This window comes from Pseudophryne corroboree, chromosome 11 (genome assembly GCF_028390025.1).
Source record: "Pseudophryne corroboree isolate aPseCor3 chromosome 11, aPseCor3.hap2, whole genome shotgun sequence".
NCBI classification, from domain to species: domain Eukaryota; kingdom Metazoa; phylum Chordata; class Amphibia; order Anura; family Myobatrachidae; genus Pseudophryne; species Pseudophryne corroboree.
The window spans coordinates 157,736,399-157,762,512 of record NC_086454.1 but is presented as its reverse complement, the minus strand read 5'-3'; the positions used below and the strand labels follow the sequence as shown (position 1 = coordinate 157,762,512).

At 48.7% G+C, this 26,114-nt stretch overlaps 1 protein-coding gene across 1 annotated transcript in view; it reads left to right on the top strand.

Annotated features, from left to right (window-relative positions):
* Window positions 1-26,114, top strand: part of RPS6KA4 (ribosomal protein S6 kinase A4) — a 170,412-nt gene that overhangs the window by 61,505 nt on the left and 82,793 nt on the right. The window contains exons 2-3 of the mRNA XM_063945014.1: window positions 9,627-9,698; window positions 10,759-10,977. Coding sequence (XP_063801084.1) covers window positions 9,627-9,698; window positions 10,759-10,977 — 291 coding nt within the window. The remainder of the gene's footprint in view (window positions 1-9,626; window positions 9,699-10,758; window positions 10,978-26,114) is intronic.

Below are 26,114 nucleotides of genomic sequence, written 5' to 3'. Positions count from 1 at the left end.
TTAAAGTCGCGTCCTTTCTGCCCAGAGGCAGAGGTAGGGGAAAAAAACTGCAGCATACACCCAGTTCCCAGGAGCAAAAGTCCTCCCCCGCTTCCTCTAAGTCCACAGCATGACGCTGGGGCTCCACAGGCGGAGCCAGGTACGGTGGGGGCCCGTCTCAAATATTTCAGCAATCAGTGGGCTCGCTCACGAGTGGATCCCTGGATTTTTCAGATAGTATCTCAGGGGTACAAGCTGGAATTCGAGACGTCTCCCCCCCGCCGTTTCCTCAAATCTGCCTTGCCAACCACTCCCTCAGGCAGGGAGGCAGTGTTACAGGCAATTCACAAGCTGTATTCACAACAGGTGATAGTAAAGGTACCCCTACTTCAACAAGGACGGGGTTACTATTCCACAATGTTTGTGGTACCGAAACCGGACGGTTCGGTGAGACCCATTTTAAATTTGAAATCCTTGAACACATATATAACAAAATTCAAGTTCAAGATGGAATCGCTCAGGGCGGTTATTGCAAGCCTGGACGAGGGGGATTACATGGTATCACTGGACATCAAGGATGCTTACCTGCATGTCCCCATTTACCATCCTCACCAGGAGTACCTCAGATTTGTGGTACAGGATTGTCATTACCAATTCCAGACGTTGCCGTTCGGTCTATCCACGGCTCCGAGGGTCTTTACCAAGGTAATGGCCGAAATGATGATACTCCTTCGAAAGAAGGGAGTTTTAATTATCCCGTACTTGTACGATCTCCTGATAAAGGCGAGGTCCAGAGAGCAGTTGTTGGTCGGGGTAGCACTATCTCGGGAGGTGCTACAACAGCACGGCTGGATTCTAAACATTCCAAAGTCACAGCTGGTCCCTACGACACGTCTACTGTTCCTGGGGATGGTTCTGGACACAGAACAGAAAAAAGTGTTTCTCCCGGAGGAGAAGGCCAAGGAGCTGTCATCTCTAGTCAGAGGCCTCCTGAAACCAAAACAGGTGTCGGTGCATCACTGCACGCGGATCCTGGGAAAGATGGTAGCTTCCTACGAAGCAATTCCATTCGGCAGGTTTCATGCAAGAACCTTTCAGTGGGACCTGTTGGACAAGTGGTCCGGGTCGCATCTTCAGATGCATCGGCTGATAACCCTGTCTCCAAGGACAAGGGTGTCTCTGCTGTGGTGGCTGCAGAGTGCTCATCTTCAAGAGGGCCGCAGATTCGGCATACAGGACTGGGTCCTGGTGACCACGGATGCCAGCCTTCGAGGCTGGGGGGCAGTCACACTGGGAAGAAACTTCCAAGGACTATGGTCAAGTCAGGAGACTTTCCTGCACATAAATATTCTGGAACTGAGGGCCATTTACAATGCTCTAAGTCAGGCAAAAACCCTGCTTCAAAACCAGCCGGTACTGATCCAGTCAGACAACATCACGGCGGTCGCCCATGTAAACCGACAGGGCGGCACGAGAAGCAGGACGGCAATGGCAGAAGCCACAAGGATTCTCAGATGGGCGGAAAATCACGTGTTAGCACTGTCAGCAGTGTTCATTCCGGGAGTGGACAACTGGGAAGCAGACTTCCTCAGCAGGCACGACCTCCACCCGGGAGAGTGGGGACTTCATCCAGAAGTCTTTCAAATGATTGTAAACCGTTGGGAAAGGCCACAGGTGGACATGATGGCGTCCCGCCTCAACAAAAAGCTAGAAAAGTACTGCGTTAGGTCAAGGGACCCGCAGGCGATAGCTGTGGACGCTCTAGTGACACCGTGGGTGTACCGGTCGGTTTATGTGTTCCCTCCTCTTCCTCTCATACCAAAGGTACTGAGGATAATAAGGAGAAGAGGAGTAAGAACTATACTCATTGTTCCGGATTGGCCAAGAAGAGCTTGGTACCCGGAACTTCAAGAAATGATCTCAGAGGACCCATGGCCTCTACCGCTCAGACAAGACCTGCTGCAGCAGGGGCCCTGTCTGTTCCAAGGCTTACCGCGGCTGCGTTTGACGGCATGGCGGTTGAACATCGGATCCTGAAGGAAAAGGGCATTCCGGAGGAAGTCATTCCTACGCTGATTAAAGCTAGGAAAGAAGTAACCGCAAACCATTATCACCGCATATGGCGAAAATATGTTGCGTGGTGTGAGGCCAGGAAGGCCCCAACGGAGGAATTTCAGCTGGGCCGTTTCCTGCACTTCCTACAGTCAGGGGTGACTATGGGCCTTAAATTGGGTTCCATTAAGGTCCAGATTTCGGCTCTATCGATTTTCTTCCAGAGAGAACTGGCTTCACTACCTGAAGTTCAGACTTTTGTTAAGGGAGTGCTGCATATTCAGCCCCCTTTTGTGCCTCCAGTGGTACCTTGGGATCTCAACGTGGTGTTGGATTTCCTAAAGTCACATTGGTTTGAGCCACTGAAAACCGTGGATTTGAAATATCTCACGTGGAAAGTGGTCATGTTGTTGGCCTTAGCTTCGGCCAGGCGTGTATCAGAATTGGCGGCTTTGTCATGTAAAAGCCCTTATCTGATTTTCCATATGGATAGGGCAGAATTGAGGACTCGTCCCCAGTTTCTCCCCAAAGTGGTATCAGCGTTTCATCTGAACCAACCTATCGTGGTGCCTGCGGCTACAAATGACTTGGAGGCTTCCAAGTTGTTGGACGTAGTCAGGACCCTGAAAATCTATGTTTCCAGGACAGCTGGAGTCAGAAAGACTGACTCGCTCTTTATCCTGTATGCGCCCAACAAGTTGGGTGCACCTGCTTCAAAGCAGACTATTGCTCGCTGGATCTGTAGTATGATTCAGCTTGCACATTCTGCGGCTGGACTGCCGCATCCTAAATCGGTGAAAGCCCATTCCACAAGGAAGGTGGGCTCTTCTTGGGCGGCTGCCCGAGGGGTCTCGGCTCTTCAACTTTGCCGAGCAGCTACTTGGTCGGGGTCAAACACGTTTGCTAAATTCTACAAGTTTGACACCCTGGCTGAGGAGGACCTAGAGTTTGCCCATTCGGTGCTGCAGAGTCATCCGCACTCTCCCGCCCGTTTGGGAGCTTTGGTATAATCCCCATGGTCCTTACGGAGTCCCCAGCATCCACTTAGGACGTTAGAGAAAATAAGAATTTACTCACCGGTAATTCTATTTCTCGTAGTCCGTAGTGGATGCTGGGCGCCCATCCCAAGTGATGATTGTCTGCAATACTTGTATATAGTTATTGCTTAACTAAAGGGTTATTGTTGAGCCATCTGTTGAGAGGCTCAGTTGTTATCATACTGTTAACTGGGTATTGTATCACGAGTTATACGGTGTGATTGGTGTGGCTGGTATGAGTCTTACCCGGGATTCAAAATCCTTCCTTATTGTGTCAGCTCTTCCGGGCACAGTATCCTAACTGAGGTCTGGAGGAGGGTCATAGTGGGAGGAGCCAGTGCACACCAGTAGTCTAAAGCTTTCTTTATAGTTGTGCCCAGTCTCCTGCGGAGCCGATATTCCCCATGGTCCTTACGGAGTCCCCAGCATCCACTACGGACTACGAGAAATAGAATTACCGGTGAGTAAATTCTTATTTTACCTCACTGACCACCTAGTGGAGATACGTCAGGAACCCTGGGGAAACCCGGGAAAGAAGTTTGTACCTCAAAGAAGATGCTGGCTCGCTATCCCCTCGCGCCAGAGCTGTCTAAAAATTGTGAAACGCCTCCTCCAATAGACTCACATGTGGCTAGGATGGTGGTTTCCTCAGCTCTGCCTTTCACTACCGTCACGTCTCTAAAAGAGCCTACGGATAAAAGTGTGGAGGGTTGTCTGAAAGCGATTTACACCCTCACGGGTGCTGCACAAAGGCCCTCTATTGCAGCAACACTGCAGGGGCTATTGAAGCATGAGCCCTAGAGTTGGAAGCTGAAATCTCTTCTGACCATGCTAGACAATGCTTGTCATATATTATCACAGCTTCTCACTATATTAAAGAGGCGGCTTCTGATGCCGGTATTCTAGCAGCCAAGGCCTCTACTACATCAGGCCTGGCTCGCCGGATATTGTGGCTGAAATCCTGGTCTGTGGATCTGGACTCTAGAAAAACCCTGGAGGTACTCCCTTTCAAGGGAGATATTCTGTTTGCGGAAGACTTAAATAAGATAGTGGCTGACTTGGCTACTGCCAAAACTGCCTGTCTGCCAAGTACCGCTCCTTCTGTGTCGAAGGCTAAAGGTACTTCCTTTCGCCCCTTTCGTCCTTCAGTTAAAGCAAAAGGTCAGGCGTACAACAAGCAGGCCCGCACTTCCAAACCTGGTAAGCCGAAGCCCAAAAGAGCCTGGGCGGCCCGTCTGTCAGCGTCCAAGACGGATAAGCCTGCCGCATGACGGGGCGGGCCTCCCCCTGGGGGATCCCAGGGTGGGGGGCCGGCTTCTAGGGTATACCCAGGAATGGTTGAAGACCACTTCAGATGCCTGGGTACGGGAAGTCGTCACTCGAGGTTACGCCATAGCCTTCAAAAACCGTCCCCCTCATCGATTTTGCCTGACAGATGTCCCGTTGGACCAGACAAAGGCAAATACTCTACATTCGGTGGTACAGACCCTCCTGGATACAGGAATCGTAGTACAGGTGTCTCTTGCTAAGAGGGGCTGGGGGTACTATTCTCCTCTGTTTCTAGTCCCGGAACCGAACGGGTCCTCTCGGCCCATCCTCAATCTCAAGGCATTGAACAGGTTTGTGAAAGTTTCCAAGTTACGTATGGAAAACCTTCGCTCTATAGTTCTGGCCTTGGAACCTGGGGATTACATGGTCTCCCTGGACATACAGGATGCTTACCTGCATATTCCTATAGCAGTGTCACATCAGCAATACCTGAGGTTTGCGATTGGCAAGCTCCATTACCAGTTTCGGGTGTTACTTTTTGGTTTAACTACGGCTCCGCGAGTCTTTACCAAAGTTATGGCGGTGATGACAGTGGTACTCCGCCGTCAAGGGGTCAGGATACTGCCGTATCTGGACGACTTGTTAATCCTGGCAAATTCCCCAGATATTCTCCTACGTCATCTGGATATGACTGTCCAGTTTCTACAAGCCCACGGGTGGCTCATCAACTGGAAGAAATCCTCCCTGGTCCCTGCGCAGAGCATGGTGCACCTGGGGGCGCTATTGGACACTCACAACCAGCGGTTGTTCTTATCTCAGGAGAAAGTCCTAAAGCTTCAGGACAAGATTCGTTGCTTCCTTTCTCATCCGCAAGTGTCGATACATTCGACAATGCAGGTGCTGGGCCTCATGGTATCAGCATTCGACATGGTGGAGTATGCTTAAATTCATTCTCGCCCCCTCCAGAGGCTGATTCTAGCCAAGTGGGATGGCCTGCCCCACCGGATCAGGTCTCGCATGATCTCATTGACTCCGGAAGTCCGTCTGTCGCTGCACTGGTGGCTCCAGGACCAACTATTGTACAGGGGCCGTCCCTTCTGGATATCCGACTGGGTCTTGTTAACGACAGATGCCAGTCTCAGAGGTTGGGGAGCGGTGCTGGAGCAACACTCCTTTCAGGGTCTGTGGACCAAAGAGAAATCTCTCCTCTCGATCAACATTCTGGAATTGCGGGCGGTCTTCAATGCGTTGACCCTGGCCCAGCATTTAATTCAGAACCGTCCTGTTCAAATGCAGTCGGACAACGCCACCACAGTGGCTTACATAAATCATCAAGGCGGCACTCGAAGCCTTTTGGCAATGAAGGAAGTCTCACGGATTCTACATTGGGCGGAGCCCCATCTACCGGCCATATCGGTAATATTCATTCCGGAAGTCCTGATTTGGGAAGCGGACTTTCTCATTCGCCAGGATGTGCATGCCGGCGAGTGGGGCCTCCATCCAGAAGTGTTTCAACTCCTAGTGGAAAAGTGGGGCCTTCCAGACGTAGATCTGATGGCGTCTCGACACAATCACAAGGTTCCGGTCTTCGGTACAAGGACAAGGGATCCTCAAGCAGCATTCGTGGATGCGCTGGCGGGGCCGTGGAGGTTTCGGCTGCCATAAGTGTTCCCTCCTGTGTCACTCCTGCCCAGGGTAATTCGGAAGTTCAAGCAAGAAAGAGGAATTCTGCTTCTCATAGCTCCAGCGTGGCCCAGACGGCACTGGTTTTCAGACCTGCAGGGCCTATCGTCGGAGCGTCCAATTCTACTTCCACAACGCCCAGACCTCCTCGTTCAGGGCCCCTGTGTCTATCAGGACCTAGCCCGGCTGTCTTTGACGGCGTGGCTCTTGAAGCTTCCGTCTTGAGGGCTAAAGGGTTTTCTGAGGCGGTCATTCAAACTATGTTGCGGGCCCGGAAACCGGCTTTTGCTCGGATTTACTATAGGGTCTGGCGTTCTTACTGTGTTTGGTGCGCATCTAACGATTATGACGCTTCCAAGTTCAGTATAGCCAAGTTGTTGGCCTTTCTTCAGCAGGGCCTGGACTTAGGCCTGCGTCTGACCTCCCTCAAGGTTCAAATATCTGCCTTGTCGGTGTGGTTTCAGAGAAAAATTGCGACCTTACCTGATGTACATACCTTTACTCAGGGTGTGTTGCGTATCCAACCTCCCTATGTCCCGCCTGTGGCTCCTTGGAACTTGTAGGTGGTTTTGGAGGCGTTAGAAGAGTCTCCGTTTGAACCTCTTGGTTCAGCTGATCTTAAGTGGCTTTCCCTTAAGGTGGTGTTTCTGCTGGCTATTGCTTCAGCTAAAAGAGTGTCTGATTTGGGTGCCTTGTCTTGTAGTTCCCCATATCTGATATTTCACCGTGACCGGGCGGTTCTTAGGACTCGTCCCGGTTAGTTACCTAAGGTGGTTTCTTCGTTCCACCTTACCCAGGAGATTGTGGTTCCGGCACTTGTTTTTCCTGATCTGTCTCCCAAAGAGCGGTCTTTGGATGTGGTACGGGCTCTCCGTATCTATATGAAGAGAACTACTTCTGTTAGGAAATCTGATTCTCTCTTTATTCTGTTTGGATTTCACAAACGGGGCTGGCCTGCTCACAAGCAGACTTTGGCCAGATGGATTAGAATGGTGATTGCACATGCTTATGTGAGGGCTGGTCTGTTAGCTCCTGCTCACATTATGCCCCATTCTACTCGGTCTGTTGGACCTTCTTGGGCGGCCCGCCGTGGTGCGACCCTTGAACAATTGTGCAAGATGGCTACGTGGTCCTCAGTGAACACGTTCATTAGGTTCTATGCCTTCAATACCGCCGCTTCCCAGGATGCTTCCTTTGGACGCCGGGTTCTTGTGCCCGCTACAGTGCATCCCCTCCCATAAGTAACTGCTGTCTATCCTTGTGGAGCCCAGTGTACCCGGCAGCAGAAAACAAGTTTTATGGTAAGAACTTACCTTTGTTAAAACTCTTTCTGCGAGGTACACTGGGCTCCACAAGACGCCCACCCTGACGCACTTAGCTTCTTTGGGTTGGTATGACATTAGCCGCTGACACTTCTCCTGTCGGGAGAGTGTGGTGTTTGTGGCAACTGGCAGTTGTCGTCTCTTTTGCTTGCTACTGCATTGGGCTGGTTAACAAAACTGAGCTCCTGTGCATGGAGACGGGGTGATATAGGAGGCGACGCTATGCATCTTGGGAAGAAGGTCAAAGCTTTTGAGCCTGTTGGTGCTTCGTATCAAGATCCTACACTACACCCCAATGTCTATCCTTGTGGAGCCCAGTGTACCTCGCAGAAAGAGTTTTAATAAAGGTAAGTTCTTACCATAAAACTCATTTTACACATTTAAACAGAGAAGCACTGCATACACATATCTCACTGATCTGTAAAGGCTTCATATACGGGAGTGTGTGTCTACCGGCAAACACGGAAGCCAGACACAAGAACATACACCATCGGAAAACATGATTGACTAAAACACAGGAACACAGTAAATTCACGTGTTTTTGTTTAAACAAAAAAAAAGCCACACGTTTCTGATCGATTTCACCAGTGTCTGATCTTGGTCAAATATGGGCAAAATACAATTCTTAGTAAATTTACCATTTAGTTACTCACATTGGAGGCCACACTCAAACGTACAGTCTGCATCTAGCATAGGGTTGCTGCAAGTTTCAATGATGCGACCGATGGCGCTCAGAGTCACCGTCTCATTTCTTGCATATTTGGATGCATGGCTGTACATCAGGGAAGGACTTTGTAGTGTCATTAGCATGAGTCGCAAGTGTTACTGCAGCAAAAGCCACACAGAACCGCTGCTACGTACAACTCAAAACCATGTGCTTAATACATTTTGCTATTCCTGAAATGGAGACCGACTGCGGCATCTCCACAGTCGGAATCCCGACATGGGGCGATAAGTAGTCTAACCCTCCCTGCACTCTTCCCTAACCCCCCTTCTAGGTGTCTAACCATAACCCCCCCCCCTGTGTGGTGCCTAACGCCGGGATCCCGTCCTAAGGGATTTCGTACTGATCCCAGTATACTGTATAAAGAGCGCATCACCTAAACGAGTGAAAGTTGCAGCATACACTTTATGGAAGATCTTGTAATAGGCATATTGGCCGGGTGACAGAAATCCCAGTTTCAAATACCTGACCACAATAACACTAAACCCAATTAGAAAAATACATTTTTGGTTACTACATTACTTGTATAGATTTGTGAGGGCAAAGTTGCATTCATCAGGAACTATCGGTTAAATGTAATAGCCTCTGAGTTCCGGAGGTACGGGAATTTTGTGTGAGTCTACCCTTTTTTTAAAGCAGCAATCATTTACAAGGCAAAACCAACCTTTTTTTATAAAAATTAATATAATAAAAGTGTATAATTTCCTGACTTGTCTTGTGTGACAAGCAATAGCATCCGACCAGCACCGCTGTGATTTGTGAACACCTAAAAGTATACTTACGTGAGTCTGTTGTTTTACATCTGAGCGGATTGTATCTGTGTCTATACCCTTGCGTGGTGCCGAGACAGAGGTAATTTATGATATGGAGGTAATTTTTATGTAATATTTTTGGTGCCTGTTAGACTTGTCAGGAAATGATACACTTTTATAATAATAATATTTGATCATCTTCATTTACTTTGCACTTGAAGTTCCCTTACTATTGTCTTTTTTAGGGGTAAGCTATTACCCCTCCCTTTTTCTTCTGAGCAACATTGTGGGTGAGAAAGTGCACTTCTGATTTGGGGCGCTTTCATTATCCCTACTTTGCCTTGTAAATGATTGCTGCTTTAAGAAAACGGGCAGACTTGCGCAAAATTCTTGCACCTCGGAACTCGGTTATTACATTTAGCCGCATGTGTTCAAAAGTAAGATGGCCACCCACAGGTGATGCTGCAGCTCAGTCCCAGGTCAGAGCGATGGCATGACTTTCCACACTTGGGTAGCCAAAATGGTTAAGTCCATCTGTTTTTTTTAATGAGTGGCTCAAATAGTAGCAGGTGACCAGACACAGACTGACAATAGGCATCCTTTTATCAGGGTAGCCAAATACATTTGGGACTAAGCACGCCCAATATGGGGCCAGTTGGCTGATATCAGCTTGAATAGCCTGTGTGGCCAGCTTATTTATGTTAATGATACGGTAGCCTCTATGATTTATGGAAGGCTTTGTGAGGGAAACATATTGTCTGTTTTCAGGTATAAATTATTCTCATCTTTTTTTTTTTTCACACAACAGTGAATCTGACAGGACATGAAGACAAAGTTGGGATGGAAGACTTTGAGCTTCTAAAAATTTTGGGAACTGGAGGTAAGAGCTGACCCTCTCCCCCTAAATTCTTTATTACAGTGGCCACCAATTAAAATGTTATTTATCCATAGTACATAGTTTATCCCACGAGCTAAATACACCACTTTCCTTTATCTATGTTTCTGCAGTTACATTCCCGTTAATGCCAGTGACCTGTCATTCGTTTCAATATACTCTGCCAAGCTAAAGAGGGGTACACACCAAGAGATGTGTGCTGAACGAGCTAGCACAGACCACTCGGCACACATCTCTCCCCCCACTCGGCACGATGTTTGCATGCAGGCACAATCTGTAACCGGCACTGGCTATTGCTATGGGCATACACACGGAGAGATCCATGCTTAATTTCTAAGCAATCTAGTCAGATTGCTTAAGGGGGGTACTCACGGAGCAATACTCACGGAGCAATATTCTAAGCAATCTGACTAGATTGCTTAGAATGTAAGCATTATTGCTCTGTGTGTACCCCCTACAGCGATAGCGATGCGCAGCGCTATCGCTGGTGCTAGATTGGCCTGCATGCAGGCCAATCTAGCGGGTCGCTCACTTCACCCGCTGGGTGAAATGAGCGGCCCCCCGTCTCCTCCCGCACGCTCAGCACACATCGCGTTGTGCTGAGTGGGGAGAGAGATGAGTGCTGAGCGGTTCGCTCAGCACACATCTCTCCCACATCGGCCCCTCTATATGGGCCTTTAGAAATTAAGCACGGATCTCTCCGAGTGTATCCCCCTTAAGGGAGAAGGATTGAGTGTTTATTACAATAGATTTTAGAAATGTGAATATTTATTTATTTTTTCTGTAAATTTGTGCTAAAGGATGTTATTCAAGCTTTGAGGTAGAGGTTGCTAGTAAATAATTCTGCTTGTTGTTCAGTTGAATTTACATTGAGTATAGTTTGTAGGCAAACCCAGTATAGCTCATATTCCAATATTGTGATAATCAGCAACGGAAAACAGAGAAAATGAATCCGAACATAAAATAGACTTGTCCTTTAATTAGTAGTCAGATTTGTCCCGCACTTCTTTCTGCTTCTGGTAATTGTCTCCTACCATCCCTGCAGCATATGGGAAAGTTTTCCTTGTACGGAAAGTAACAGGCCCAGATGCGAAGCGTCTTTATGCTATGAAGGTTCTGCGCAAAGCAGCCCTGGTTCTAAAAGAGAAAACTGCAGAGCACACACGGACTGAACGCACAGTGCTAGAACATGTGAGACAGAGTCCCTTCCTTGTGACCCTTCACTATGCCTTCCAGACAGACTCCAAACTTCATCTTATACTAGGTGGGTAAATGTAATACTCTGTTCAATATCCATAAATAATGTTCTAGTTTGAAGGTCCGTACACACTTAACAATAAAATGAGCGACGTCGCTCATTTTCCCCCTCCTTGAGCGACGTCGCTCATTTTATCGTCAAGTGTGTATGCCGCCAGCGACGACCGATGCGCGGCCCCGCGGGTCGGCAACGATCGTCGCTGTCGGTAGGGCATGCATGAAGGATGTGGACTATCGTCCACGACCTTCATGCAGGGCTGGCGGGGGCGTGACATCACTGAGCGATATGAGCAGTCATATCGCTCAGTGTGTATAGTCAGCCGCCGGCTGGCCGGCCCGGGAGGGGGAAACATTAGACGATATCGCTCACAGAGCGACATCGTCTAATGTGTATGGGCCTTAAGGTAAATGCACACTAGAAGTCTTAATCACCCTTGTTCCCATGAATATGTGTGTATGCTTGGGTCATATATGAAAACACAGAAATTATCCCAGGAGTATATGACTGCCTGTACAGACATACTCCCTCTTTCTCCAACGTCCTAAGTGGATGCTGGGGACTCCGTAAGGACCATGGGGAATAGCGGCTCCGCAGGAGACTGGGCACATCTAAAGAAAGCTTTAGGACTATCTGGTGTGCACTGGCTCCTCCCCCTATGACCTTCCTCCAAGCCTCAGTTAGATCTCTGTGCCCGAACGAGAAGGGTGCAGTCTAGGTGGCTCTCCTGAGCTTCTTAGTGAAAGTTTTAGTTTAGGTTTTTTATTTTCAGTGAGTCCTGCTGGCAACAGGCTCACTGCATCGAGGGACTAAGGGGAGAAGAAGCGAACTCACCTGCGTGCAGAGTGGATTGGGCTTCTTAGGCTACTGGACATGAGCTCCAGAGGGACGATCACAGGCCCAGCTTGGATGGGTCACAGAGCCGCGCCGCCGGCCCCCTTACAGAGCCAGAAGGCAGAAGAGGTCCAGAAAATCGGCGGCAGAAGACGTCCTGTCTTCAACAAGGTAGCGCACAGCACTGCAGCTGTGCGCCATTGCTCTCAGCACACTTCACACTTCGGTCACTGAGGGTGCAGGGCGCTGGGGGGGGGGCGCCCTGAGACGCAATAAAAACACCTTGGATGGCAAAAAATGCATCACATATAGCTCCTGGGCTATATGGATGCATTTAACCCCTGCCAGAATCCATAAAAAAGCAGGAGAAAAGTCCGCGAAAAAGGGGCGGAGCCTATCTCCTCAGCACACTGGCGCCATTTTCCCTCACAGCTCCGTTGGAGGGAAGCTCCCTGGCTCTCCCCTGCAGTCACTACACTACAGAAAGGGTTAAAAAAGAGAGGGGGGCACTAATTAGGCGCAGTATTAACTATACAGCAGCTATAAGGGGAAAAACACTTATATAAGGTTATCCCTGTATTTATATAGCGCTCTGGTGTGTGCTGGCAAACTCTCCCTCTGTCTCCCCAAAGGGCTAGTGGGGTCCTGTCCTCTATCAGAGCATTCCTTGTGTGTGTGCTGTATGTCGGTACTTTTGTGTCGACAGGTATGAGGAGAAAAATGATGTGGAGACGGAGCAGATTGCCTGTAATAGTGATGTCACCCCCTAGGGGGTCGACACCTGAGTGGATGAACTGTTGGAAGGAATTACGTGACAGTGTCAGCTCTGTATAAAAGACAGTGGTTGACATGAGACAGCCGGCTACTCAGCTTGTGCCTGTCCAGACGTCTCATAGGCCGTCAGGGGCTCTAAAGCGCCCGTTACCTCAGATGGCAGATATAGACGCCGACACGGATACTGACTCCAGTGTCGACGGTGAAGAGACGAATGTGACTTCCAGTAGGGCCACACGTTACATGATTGAGGCAATGAAAAATGTTTTACACATTTCTGATAATACGAGTACCACCAAAAAAAGGGGTATTATGTTAGGTGAGGAAAAACTACCTGTAGTTTTCCTGAATCTGAGAAATTAAATGAGGTGTGTGATGATGCGTGGGTTTCCCCCGATAACAACTGATAATTTCTAAAATGTTATTGGCATTATATCCTTTCCCGCCAGAGGTTAGGGTGCGTTGGGAAACACCCCCTAGGGTGGATAAAGCGCTCACACGCTTGTAAGGGCTCTACCTTCGCCTGAGATGGCCGCCCTTAAGGATCCTGCTGATAGAAAGCAGGAGGGTATCCTAAAAGGTATTTACACACATACTGGTGTTATACTGCGACCAGCAATCGCCTCAGCCTGGATGTGCAGTGCTGGGTTGGCGTGGTCGGATTCCCTGACTGAAAATATTGATACCCTAGATAGGGACAGTATATTTTTGCCTATAGAGCATTTAAAAGATGCATTTCTATATATGCGTGATGCACAGCGGAATATTTGCCGACTGGCATCAAGTCTAAGCGCGTTGTCCATTTCTACCAGTAGAGGGTTATGGACACGTCAGTGGTCAGGTGATGCGTATTCCAAACGGCATTTGGAAGTATTGCTTTATTAAGGGAGGAGTTATTTGGGGTCGGTCTTTCAGACCTGGTGGCCACGGCAACAGCTGGGAATTCCACGTTTGTACCCCAGGTCACCTCTCAACATAAGAAGACGCCGTATTATCAGGCGCAGTCTTTTCGTGGACAAGGGGGCAAAAGGTTCCTCATTTCTGCCCCGTGACAGAGGGAGAGGAAAAAGGCTGCAGAAATCAGCCAGTTCCCAGGAACAGAAACCCTCTCCCGCCTCTGCCAAGCCCTCAGTATACGCTGGGGCTTTACAAGCAGAATCAGGCACGGTGGGGGGCCCGTCTCAATGAATTTCAGCGTGCAGTGGGCTCACTCGCAAGTAGACCCCTGGATCCTTCAGGTGATATCTCAGGGGTACAAATTAGAATTCGAGACGTCTCCCCCTCGCCGTTTCCTAAAGTCGGCTTTACCGATGTCTCCTTCTGACAGGGAGACAGTTTTGGAAGCCATTCACAAGCTGTATTCCCAGCAGGTGATAATCAAGATACCCCTCCTGCAAGGAACGGGGTATTATTCCACACTGTTGTGGTACCGAAGCCGGACGGCTCGGTGAGACCGATTCTAAATCTAAAATCTTTGAACAGTTACGTACAGAGGTTCAAATTCAAGATTGAGTCACTCAGAGCAGTGATTGCGAACCTGGAAGAAGGGGACTACATGATGTCTCGGGACATCAAGGATGCTTACCTTCATGTCAAAATTTACCCTTCTCACCAAGGGTACCTCAGGTTTATGGTACAGAACTGTCACTATCAGTTCAGACGCTGCCGTATGGATGGTACACGGCACCCCGGGTCTTTACCAAGGTAATGGCCGAAATGATGATATTCCTTCGAAGGAAGTGAATTTTAGTTATCCCTTACTTGGACAATTCCCTGATAAGGGTAAGATCCAGGGAACAGTTGGAGGTCGGTGTAGCACTATCTCAGGTAGTGTGGCGGCAGCACGATTGGATTCTCAATATTCCAAAATCGCACCTGGTTCCGACGACGTGTCTTCTGTTCCTAGGGATGATCCTGGACACAGTCCAGAAAAAGGTGTTTCTCCCGGAGGAGAAAGCCAGGGAGTTATCCGAGCTAGTCAGGAACCTCCTAAAACCGAGCCAAGTCTCAGTGCATCAATGCACAAGGGTTCTGGGTAAAATGGTGGCTTCCTACGAAGCAATCCCATTCGGCAGATTCCACGCAAGAACTTTCCAGTGGGACCTGCTGGACAAATGGTCCGGGTCGCATCTTCAGATGCATCAGCGGATAACCCTGTCACCAAGGACAAGGGTGTCCCTCCTGTGGTGGTTGCAGAGTGCTCATCTTCTAGAGGGCCGCAGATTAGGCATTCAGGACTGGGTCCGGGTGACCACGGATGCCAGCCTGCGAGGCTGGGGAGCAGTCACACAGGGAAGGAATATCCAGGGCTTATGGTCAAGCCTGGAGACATCACTTCACATAAATATCCTGAAGCTAAGGGACATTTACAATGCTCTAAGCTTAGCAAGACCTCTGCTTCAAGGTCAGCCGGTGTTGATCCAGTCGGACAACATCACGGCAGTCACCCACGTAAACAGACAGGGTGGCACAAGAAGCAGGAGGGCAATGTCAGAAGCTGCAAGGATTCTTCGCTGGGCGGAAAATCATGTGATAGCACTGTCAGCAGTATTCATTCCGGGAGTGGACAACTGGGAAGCAGACTTCCTCAGCACGACCTCCACCCGGGAGAGTGGGGACTTCACCCAGAAGTCTTCCACATGATTAAAAACTCGACAGGTATTGCGCCAGGTCCAGGGACCCTCAGGCAATAAGCTGTAGACGCTCTGGTTACACCGTGGGTGTACCAGTCAGGGTATGTGTTCCCTCCTCTGCCTCTCATACCCAAGGTACTGAGATTGATAAGATGGAGAGGAGTAAGCACTATATTCGTGGTTCCGGATTGGCCAAGAAGAACTTGGTAACCGGAACTTCAAGAGATGCTCACGGAGGATCCGTGGCCTCTACCTCTAAGAAGGGACCTGCTCCAGCAAGGACCCTGTCTGTTCCAAGACTTACCGCGGCTGCGTTTGACGGCATGGCGGTTGAACGCCGGATCCTGAAGGAAAAAAGGCATTCCGGATGAAGTCATCCCTATCCTGATCAAAGCCAGGAAGGATGTAACCGCAAAAACATTATCACCGCAATTGGCGAAAATATGTTGCGTGGTGCGAGGCCAGTAAGGCCCGACGGAGGAAATTCAACTGGGTCGATTCCTACATTTCCTGCAAACAGGAGTGTCTATGGGCCTGAAATTGGGGTCCATTAAGGTTCAAATTTCGGCCCTGTCAATTTTCTTCCAAAAAGAACTAGCTTCAGTCCCTGAAGTTCAGACGTTTGTAAAAGGGGTACTGCATATACAGCCTCCTTTTGTGCCTCCAGTGGCACTTTGGGATCTCAATGTAGTTTTGGGTTCCAAAAGTCACATTGGTTTGAACCACTTAAATCTGTGGAGTTAAAATATCTCACATGGAAAGTGGTCATGCTGTTGGCCCTGGCCTGGGCCAGGCGCGTGTCAGAATTGGCGGCTTTATCCTGAAAAAGCCCTTATCTGATTTTCCATTCGGACAGGGCGGAATTGAGGACTCGTCCTCAGTTTCTCCCCAAGGTGGTTTCAGCGTTTCACCTGAACCAACCTATTGGTGGTGCCTGCGGCTACTAGGGACTTGGAGGCCTCCAAGTTGCTAGACGTTGTCAGTGCCCTGAAAATATATGTTTCCAGGACGGCTGGAGTCAGGAAATCTGACTCGCTGTTTATCCTGTATGCACCCAACAAGCTGGGTGCTCCTGCTTCTAAGCAGACTATTGCTCGTTGGATTTGTAGTACAATTCAGCTTGCACATTCTGTGGCAGGCCTGCCACAGCCAAAAATCTGTAAATGCCCACTCCACAAGGAAGGTGGGCTCATCTTGGGCGGCTGCCCGAGGGGTCTCGGCTTTACAACTTTGCCGAGCAGCTACTTGGTCAGGAGCAAATACGTTTGTAAAATTCTACAAAATTGATATCCTGGCTGAGGAGGACCTGGAGTTCTCTCATTTGGTGCTGCAGAGTCATCCGCACTCTCCCGCCCGTTTGGGAGCTTTGGTATAATCCCCATGGTCCTTTCGGAGTCCCCAGCATCCACTTAGGACGTTAGAGAAAATAAGAATTTACTTACCGATAATTCTATTTCTCATAGTCCGTAGTGGATGCTGGTCGCCCATCCCAAGTGCGGATTGTCTGCAATACTTGTACATAGTTATTGTTACAAAAATCGGGTTATTATTGTTGTGAGCCATCTTTCAGAGGCTCCTCTGTTATCATGCTGTTAACTGGGTTCAGATCACAGGTTATACGGTGTGATTGGTGTGGCTGGTATGAGTCTTACCCGGGATTCAAAATCCTTCCTTATTGTGTACGCTCGTCCGGGCACAGTATCCTAACTGAGGCTTGGAGGAGGGTCATAGGGGGAGGAGCCAGTGCACACCAGATAGTCCTAAAGCTTTCTTTAGATGTGCCCAGTCTCCTGCGGAGCCGCTATTCCCCATGGTCCTTACGGAGTCCCCAGCATCCACTACGGACTATGAGAAATAGAATTATCGGTAAGTAAATTCTTATTTTCAACTAGATCAGGCATGGTCAATCTGTGGCTCTCCAGCTGTTGTGAAACTACAATTCTCAGCATGCCCTGCCACATGTATGCTATTAGGGAATGCTGGGATGTTTGGTTTCACAACAGCTGGAGAGTCACAGGTTGGCTAGGCCTGAACTAGAGAGTTAAAAAAATGAAGGAGATGATTATGAGTTAGACTGATCAATGTGTACGGACACAAGCAACGAGTTTTTGCATAAAGAGCATGTGCACAATATACAGTATGTATATCTCTGTCCTATTCTGAGTCAGACCTATCTGTCTTTCCATGAAATTGTTTCCATGTGGGAGCAATGCAAGGATGTGAAATTGCCCTGACTTATGGGAGTGTCTGTTTCTGACAGATCTCTTTACCTAGCATGGGCCTGGTGCACGTGCCAATAATAACAATGACACTTGCGGCGACTGGCGTAATATCAATCGCAGCATTAGCATAAGTAAGTAAATTAGGCTACCCCGCTAATGCAGCCTCTTTGTGTGTCACTCAGAGTCAGCCCCAAAGTGTGTAAGACCAAGATGTAGAAATATCCGAAGTGTACCTCTGCTGGCTGCTTATTGACCTCGTAGTACATAGAGTAATTCTTTAACACGCTGGCAAAATGATATGAAGTTGCAGGCATGCATCTGCAATACTTATTTAGTCATTTCCAAATGGACTATTACAGGAAAGATTTCCATTTCAACTTTAAACAGGGCTAACCACAGATGTGGAGGTGTTTGCATTTCATTATATTTTATGTTGAAAATGCAACTTTCGTGTGGCAAAATGGGATGTTTACTTGTATCCAGTGATATAAGACTTGTATGTAATGTCTCATATATAATGTAATGGAGTCTGTGACACAACATGGATGCCAGCCTGCCCTCTAGGTGAACTCATAGCTACACAGATATGGGAGTAGAGGATACTTGATGTATAGTGGGGAGTCAGAGGTTAGTTTATGGCCCTTATCTAAGAAGCATAAAACTATAGTTAGCAGAGACCTGACAGAAAAGCCAGGCCAGATCAAAAGAAAGCTGACCTCTTGAAATTTAATAATACAGCGGTTTAAAAAGTACAACCAAAAACGAAATCTGGTTTCTCACTGCCCAGGTACACAGCATTGAGAGCGTTAAGGAAAAGGTGGGGGCCGCAGCTGTAAGGGGGTTATATCTGCCCTTCTCACCCACACTAGTTGTTTGTTCATTTCTAAGGGAAGCAGCCAAGAGCTGGGAATGCACCATTTCTCCTACAGTGTGAAATCCCTCCACACAGAAGGCCTACCTGTTGTTGAGTAAGTTAGGTTTCTGGAAGCATCCTCTCTTTTTTTTTTTTTTTTTTAAATTGTTTCCTAATCGGTGTGTACTTTTAAATATTTCTCATAATCTTTGTAACTCTTTTTTGTAACTAAAATCTCTGAAGATATTCTTGAAATTAAACATCTAATTTTTAGTTCTGGTCTGTGTTCTTATGCCCAAAGGTCTAATGATCCATGCTATTATTTTGTGACATATTAATTATTGTGTATGTCGGCTGAAGCGAAGACAGCCTTGCGGTTAGTCGCTAAAATCTTCTTGCTGGTGGCAGTGTCGTGTTTAAAGTAACCCAGTAGTCACGGACGGCGATTCTCGGATTGGCCTATTTGGAGAATCGGCCGGTGGTCGTGACATTCCGTATTTACTATCAACTGTCCAGACAATATATTCTCTTGTGACTATAACACTGCATTAGTTTAAACTGACAAGCCACATACCCACTTTGTATGCCTGTATTTTCAGCTGGATGCATGTAACAATGTGCCTAACACCTATTTACACTTCTTCTTGTGTGCGTTATTTCACGGGACATGGAATATTTAACATTTTCATTTTTCCTGAACCACTAAAAGAAGCAATTGTCAGACCTCTTCTTAAAAATAGGATTTTAATTACCTACCGGTAAATCCTTTTCTCGTAGTCCGTAGAGGATACTGGGATCCATTTAGTATCATGGGGTATAGACGGGTCCACTAGGAGTCATGGGCACTTTAAGAATTTGATAGTGTGGGCTGGCTCCTCCCTCTATGCCCCTCCTACCAGACTCAGTCTAGGAAACTGTGCCCGAGGAGACGGACATATTTTGAGAGAAGGATAGATAAGGATAGTGGTGAGATTCCGAACCAGCACACACAACAAGAGGAAAGCCAAGCTATCCAAACTTGAAACAGGAACAGCAATGGCTGAACCAACATTACTTAACCAAATAACATTGCAGGAAGAACGAAGCACTGGGCGGGCGCCCAGTATAGTCTATGGACTACGAGAAAAGGATTTACCGGTAGGTAATTAAAATCCTATTTTCTCTGACGTCCTAGTGGATGCTGGGACTCCGTCAGGACCATGGGGATTAGCGGCTCCGCAGGAGACAGGGCACAAAAATAAAAGCTTTAGGACTAGGTGGTGTGCACTGGCTCCTCCCCCTATGACCCTCCTCCAAGCCTCAGTTAGGTTTTTGTGCCCGTCCGAGCAGGGTGCAATCTAGGTGGCTCTCCTAAAGAGCTGCTTAGAAAAAGTTATTAGGTTTTTTATTTTCAGTGAGTCCTGCTGGCAACAGGCTCACTGCAACGAGGGACTTAGGGGAGAAGAAGTGAACTCACCTGCGTGCAGGATGGATTGGCTTCTTAGGCTACTGGACACCATTAGCTCCAGAGGGATCGAACACAGGCCCAGCCATGGAGTCCGGTCCCGGAGCCGCGCCGCCGACCCCCTTGCAGATGCCGAAAAGTGAAGAGGTCCAGAAACCGGCGGCAGAAGACTTTTCAGTCTTCATGAGGTAGCGCACAGCACTGCAGCTGTGCGCCATTGTTGTCGGCACACTTCACACCAGCGGTCACTGAGGGTGCAGGGCGCTGGGGGGGGGGCGCCCTGGGCAGCAATGATAATACCTTGTTCTGGCTAAAAATACATCACATATAGCCCCTGGGGCTATATGGATGTATTTAACCCCTGCCAGGTCTCACAAACACCGGGAGAAGAGCCCGCCGAAATAGGGGGCGGGGCCTATCTCCTCAGCACACAGCGCCATTTTCCTGCACAGCTCCGCTGCGAGGAAGGCTCCCAGGACTCTCCCCTGCACTGCACTACAGAAACAGGGTAAAAAAACAGAGAGGGGGGGCACTTTTTTGGCGATATTGATATATTAAGCTGCTATAAAGGAAACAACACTTCTGTAGGGTTGTTCCTATATATTTATAGCGCTTGGGTGTGTGCTGGCAAACTCTCCCTCTGTCTCCCCAAAGGGCTAGTGGGGTCCTGTCTTCGATAAGAGCATTCCCTGTGTGTCTGCTGTGTGTCGGTACGTGTGTGTCGACATGTATGAGGACGATGTTGGTGTGGAGGCGGAGCAATTGCCGGTAATGGTGATGTCACCCCCTAGGGAGTCGACACCGGAATGGATGGCTTTGTTTATGGAATTACGTGATAATGTCAGCACGTTACAAAAATCAGTTGACGACATGAGACGGCCGGCAAACCAGTTAGTACCTGTCCAGGCGTCTCAGACACCGTCAGGGGCTGTAAAACGCCCTTTACCTCAGTCGGTCGACACAGACCCAGACACGGACACCGAATCTAGTGTCGACGGTGAAGAAACAAACGTATTTTCCAGTAGGGCCACACGTTATATGATCACGGCAATGAAGGAGGCTTTGCATATCTCTGATACTGCAAGTACCACAAAAAGGGGTATTATGTGGGGTCTGAAAAAACTACCTGTAGTTTTTCCTGAATCAGAGGAATTGAATGAAGTGTGTGATGAAGCGTGGGTTAACCCCGATAGAAAACTGCTAATTTCAAAGAAGTTATTGGCATTATATCCTTTCCCGCCAGAGGTTAGGGCGCGCTGGGAAACACCCCCTAGGGTGGATAAGGCACTCACACGCTTATCAAAACAAGTGGCGTTACCGTCTCCTGAAACGGCCGCCCTCAAGGACCCAGCTGATAGGAGGCTGGAAACTACCCTGAAAAGTATATACACTCATACTGGTGTTATACTGCGACCAGCCATCGCCTCAGCATGGATGTGCAGTGCTGGGGTGGTTTGGTCGGATTCCCTGACTGAAAATATTGATACCCTGGATAGGGACAGTATTTTATTGACTATAGAGCAATTAAAGGATGCTTTTCTTTATATGCGAGATGCTCAGAGGGATATTTGCACTCTGGCATCGAGAGTAAGTGCGATGTCCATATCTGCCAGAAGAAGTTTATGGACGCGACAGTGGTCAGGTGATGCGGATTCCAAACGGCATATGGAAGTATTGCCGTATAAAGGGGAGGAATTATTTGGGGTCGGTCTATCGGATTTGGTGGCCACGGCAACAGCCGGGAAATCCACCTTTTTACCTCAGGTCCCCTCCCAACAGAAAAAGACACAGTCTTTTCAGCCGCAGTCCTTTCGTTCCTATAAGAACAAGCGGGCAAAAGGACAGTCATATCTGCCCCGAGGCAAAGGAAAGGGTAAGAGAGTGCACCAAGCAGCTCCCTCCCAGGAGCAGAAGCCCTCCCCGGCTTCTGCAAAGCCCTCAGCATGACGTTGGGGCTTTACAAGCGGACTCAGGGGCGGTGGGGGGTCGACTCAAGAATTTCAGCGCACAGTGGGCTCACTCACAGGTGGACCCCTGGATCCTGCAGGTAGTATCTCAGGGTTACAGGTTGGAATTCGAGAAGTCTCCCCCTCGCCGGTTCCTAAAGTCTGCTCTGCCAACGTCTCCCTCAGACAGGGCGACGGTATTGGAAGCCATTCACAAGCTGTATTCTCAGCAGGTGATAGTCAAGGTACCCCTCCTACAACAGGGAAAGGGGTATTATTCCACACTATTTGTGGTACCGAAGCCGGACGGCTCGGTAAGACCTATTCTAAATCTGAAATCTTTGAACCTGTACATACAAAAATTCAAGTTCAAGATGGAGTCACTCAGAGCAGTGATAGCGAATCTGGAAGAAGGGGACTTTATGGTGTCCCTGGACATCAAGGATGCTTACCTGCATGTCCCAATTTGCCCTTCACATCAAGGGTACCTCAGGTTCGTGGTGCAAAACTGTCATTATCAGTTTCAGACGCTGCCGTTTGGATTGTCCACGGCACCTCGGGTCTTTACCAAGGTAATGGCCGAAATGATGTTTCTTCTGCGAAGAAAAGGCGTATTAATTATCCCTTACTTGGACGATCTCCTGATAAGGGCAAGATCCAGAGAACAGCTGGAGGACGTAGTAGCACTAACCCAAGTAGTGCTGCAACAGCACGGGTGGATTCTGAATTTTCCAAAATCTCAATTGACCCCGACGACACGTCTGCTGTTCCTGGGAATGATTCTGGACACGGTTCAGAAAAAGGTGTTTCTTCCGGAGGAGAAAGCCAGGGAGTTATCCGAACTTGTCAGGAACCTCCTAAAACCAGGAAAAGTGTCTGTGCATCAATGCACAAGAGTCCTGGGAAAAATGGTGGCTTCTTACGAAGCGATTCCATTTGGCAGATTCCACGCACAAACTTTTCAGTGGGATCTGCTGGACAAATGGTCCGGATCGCATCTGCAGATGCATCAGCGGATAACTTTGTCTCCACGGACAAGGGTGTCTCTTCTGTGGTGGTTGCAGAGTGCTCATCTGTTAGAGGGCCGCAGATTCGGCATACAGGACTGGGTCCTGGTGACCACGGAGGCCAGTCTGAGAGGCTGGGGAGCGGTCACACAGGGAAGAAACTTCCAGGGAGTGTGGTCAAGCCTGGAGATGTCTCTTCACATAAATATACTGGAGCTAAGAGCGATTTACAATGCTCTAAGCCTGGCAAAACCCCTGCTTCAGGGTCAGCCGGTGTTGATCCAGTCGGACAACATCACGGCAGTCGCCCACGTAAACAGACAGGGCGGCACAAGAAGCAGGAGGGCAATGGCAGAAGCTGCAAGGATTCTTCGCTGGGCGGAAGATCATGTGATAGCACTGTCAGCAGTGTTCATTCCGGGAGTGGACAACTGGGAAGCGGACTTCCTCAGCAGACACGATCTACACCCGGGAGAGTGGGGACTTAATCCAGAAGTCTTCCACATGATTGTGAACCGTTGGGAAAAACCAAAGGTGGATATGATGGCGTCCCGCCTCAACAAAAAACTGGACAGGTATTGCGCCAGGTCAAGAGACCCTCAGGCAATAGCTGTGGACGCTCTGGTAACACCGTGGGTGTTCCAGTCAGTGTATGTGTTTCCTCCTCTGCCTCTCATACCAAAAGTACTGAGAATTATACGGCAAAGGGGAGTAAGAAAGATACTCGTGGCTCCGGATTGGCCAAGAAGAACTTGGTACCCGGAACTTCAGGAGATGCTCACGGAAGATCCGTGGCCTCTACCTCTAAGACGGGACCTGCTTCAGCAGGGACCGTGTATATTCCAAGACTTACCGCGGCTGCGTTTGACGGCATGGCGGTTGAACGCCGAATTCTAAGGGAAAAAGGCATTCCGGAAGAGGTCATCCCTACCCTGGTAAAAGCCAGGAAGGAGGTGACTGCACAACATTATCACCGCATTTGGAGAAAATATGTTGCGTGGTGTGAGGCCAGGAAGGCCCCGACGGAGGAATTTCAACTGGGTCGATTCCTACATTTCCTGCAAACAGGATTGTCTATGGGCCTCAAATTAGGGTCCATTAAGGTTCAAATTTCGCCCCTGTCGATTTTCTTCCAGAAAGAATTGGCTTCAGTTCCTGAAGTCCAGACTTTTGTAAAAGGAGTACTACATATACAGCCCCCGGTTGTGCCCCCAGTGGCTCCGTGGGATCTTAATGTAGTTTTGGATTTTCTCAAATCCCATTGGTTTGAGCCACTCAAATCGGTGGATTTGAAATATCTTACATGGAAAGTAACCATGCTACTGGCCCTGGCTTCAGCCAGGAGAGTGTCAGAATTGGCGGCTTTATCGTATAAAAGCCCATATCTGATTTTCCATTCGGACAGGGCAGAACTGCGGACGCGTCCTCAGTTTCTGCCTAAGGTGGTTTTAGCGTTTCACCTGAACCAGCCTATTGTGGTGCCTGCGGCTACTAGCGATTTGGAGGATTCCAAGTTGCTGGACGTTGTCAGGGCATTGAAAATATATATTTCAAGGACGGCTGGTCTCAGAAAATCTGACTCGCTGTTTATACTGTATGCACCCAACAAGCTGGGTGCTCCTGCTTCTAAGCAGACGATTGCTCGTTGGATTTGTAGCACAATTCAACTTGCACATTCTGTGGCAGGCCTGCCACAGCCTAAATCTATCAAGGCCCATTCCACAAGGAAGGTGGGCTCATCTTGGGCGGCTGCCCGAGGGGTCTCGGCATTACAACTCTGCCGAGCAGCTACGTGGTCGGGGGAGAACACGTTTGTAAAATTCTACAAATTTGATACTCTGGCTAAAGAGGACCTGGAGTTCTCTCATTCGATGCTGCAGAGTCATCCGCACTCTCCCGCCCGTTTGGGAGCTTTGGTATAATCCCCATGGTCCTGACGGAGTCCCAGCATCCACTAGGACGTCAGAGAAAATAAGATTTTACTTACCGATAAATCTATTTCTCGTAGTCCGTAGTGGATGCTGGGCGCCCATCCCAAGTGCGGATTGTCTGCAATACTTGTACATAGTTATTGTTACAAAAAAATCGGGTTGTTATTGTTGTGAGCCGTCTGTTCAGAGGCTCCTACGTTTGTCATACTGTTAACTGGGTTCAGATCACAGGTTGTACGGTGTGATTGGTGTGGCTGGTATGAGTCTTACCCGGGATTCAAAATCCTTCCTTATTGTGTACGCTCGTCCGGGCACAGTATCCTAACTGAGGCTTGGAGGAGGGTCATAGGGGGAGGAGCCAGTGCACACCACCTAGTCCTAAAGCTTTTATTTTTGTGCCCTGTCTCCTGCGGAGCCGCTAATCCCCATGGTCCTGACGGAGTCCCAGCATCCACTACGGACTACGAGAAATAGATTTATCGGTAAGTAAAATCTTATTTTCTCTTACGTCCCAGAGGACACTGGGGTCCATTTAGTACCATGGGGGTGTACCAAAGCTCCCAAACCGGGTGGGAGATTGCTGAGGTTCCTGCAGAACTGATTGACCAAACTGAAAGTCCTCAGAGGCCAAAGTATCGAACTTGTAGAATTTAGCAAACTTGTTCGAACCTGATCAAGTAGCTGCTCGGCATAGCTGTAAAGCCGAGACACCCCTGGCAGCCGCCCAGGAAGAACCCACCGACCTAGTAGAGTGGGCCCAAAAAGGCTGGGTTTAGCCGCATAACCAAACTAAGCTAATGGGGGTGGCGCGAAAAGTGGCATGTGGGTGCCCAAATGGGTCACTTTTCTCACATTTCAGTTGCCCCGTGAGGTGCAAACTGAAATGCTGGCATCGGCAGCTGTTCGTGCCCGACAGAATCAACAATTGAATTTCTCTGTCTGGTGCCCGGCAGCTGTCAGTGCCGCGATACACAATTGAATCCCACCCTTAATATCACATCCGTGATGTCCGTACCTGCGTGATTAAAAGTAGGGACAGTTATGGCTCCCTTGGGACACTAATTGTTACTCCTAAGTAGCAAACGCGGTATTGGAGACTCCGGAGTATATGTATAAAAGCTTTTAAAACAGACAAGTAGTGGTGTTGCCCATAGCAACCTATAAGATTCTAGGTATCATTTCTCAGAATATTATAGACAGAATCTGATTGGTTGCTATGGGCAATGCCACTACCACTTGTCTAAGCTTTAGTAAATCTAACACTCTGTGTAGGAATTGCGAGATGAGGTCACCATTGCCTACATAACGTCACTTACATGTCACTCTCTGCACAGACTGACAGGGAAGCTGTACAATGCTGAGGAACTCTGGGGGTATTTAGATCTGAATGCTGTGTGCAGGCGCAACGGGCGGCTGCAAAGTGGCTTGCCGGTCAGTGACGGGTTTGTGCGAAGGATCCATTCGCACGGGCGTTCGCAAGGAGATTGACAGTAAGAGGGCAT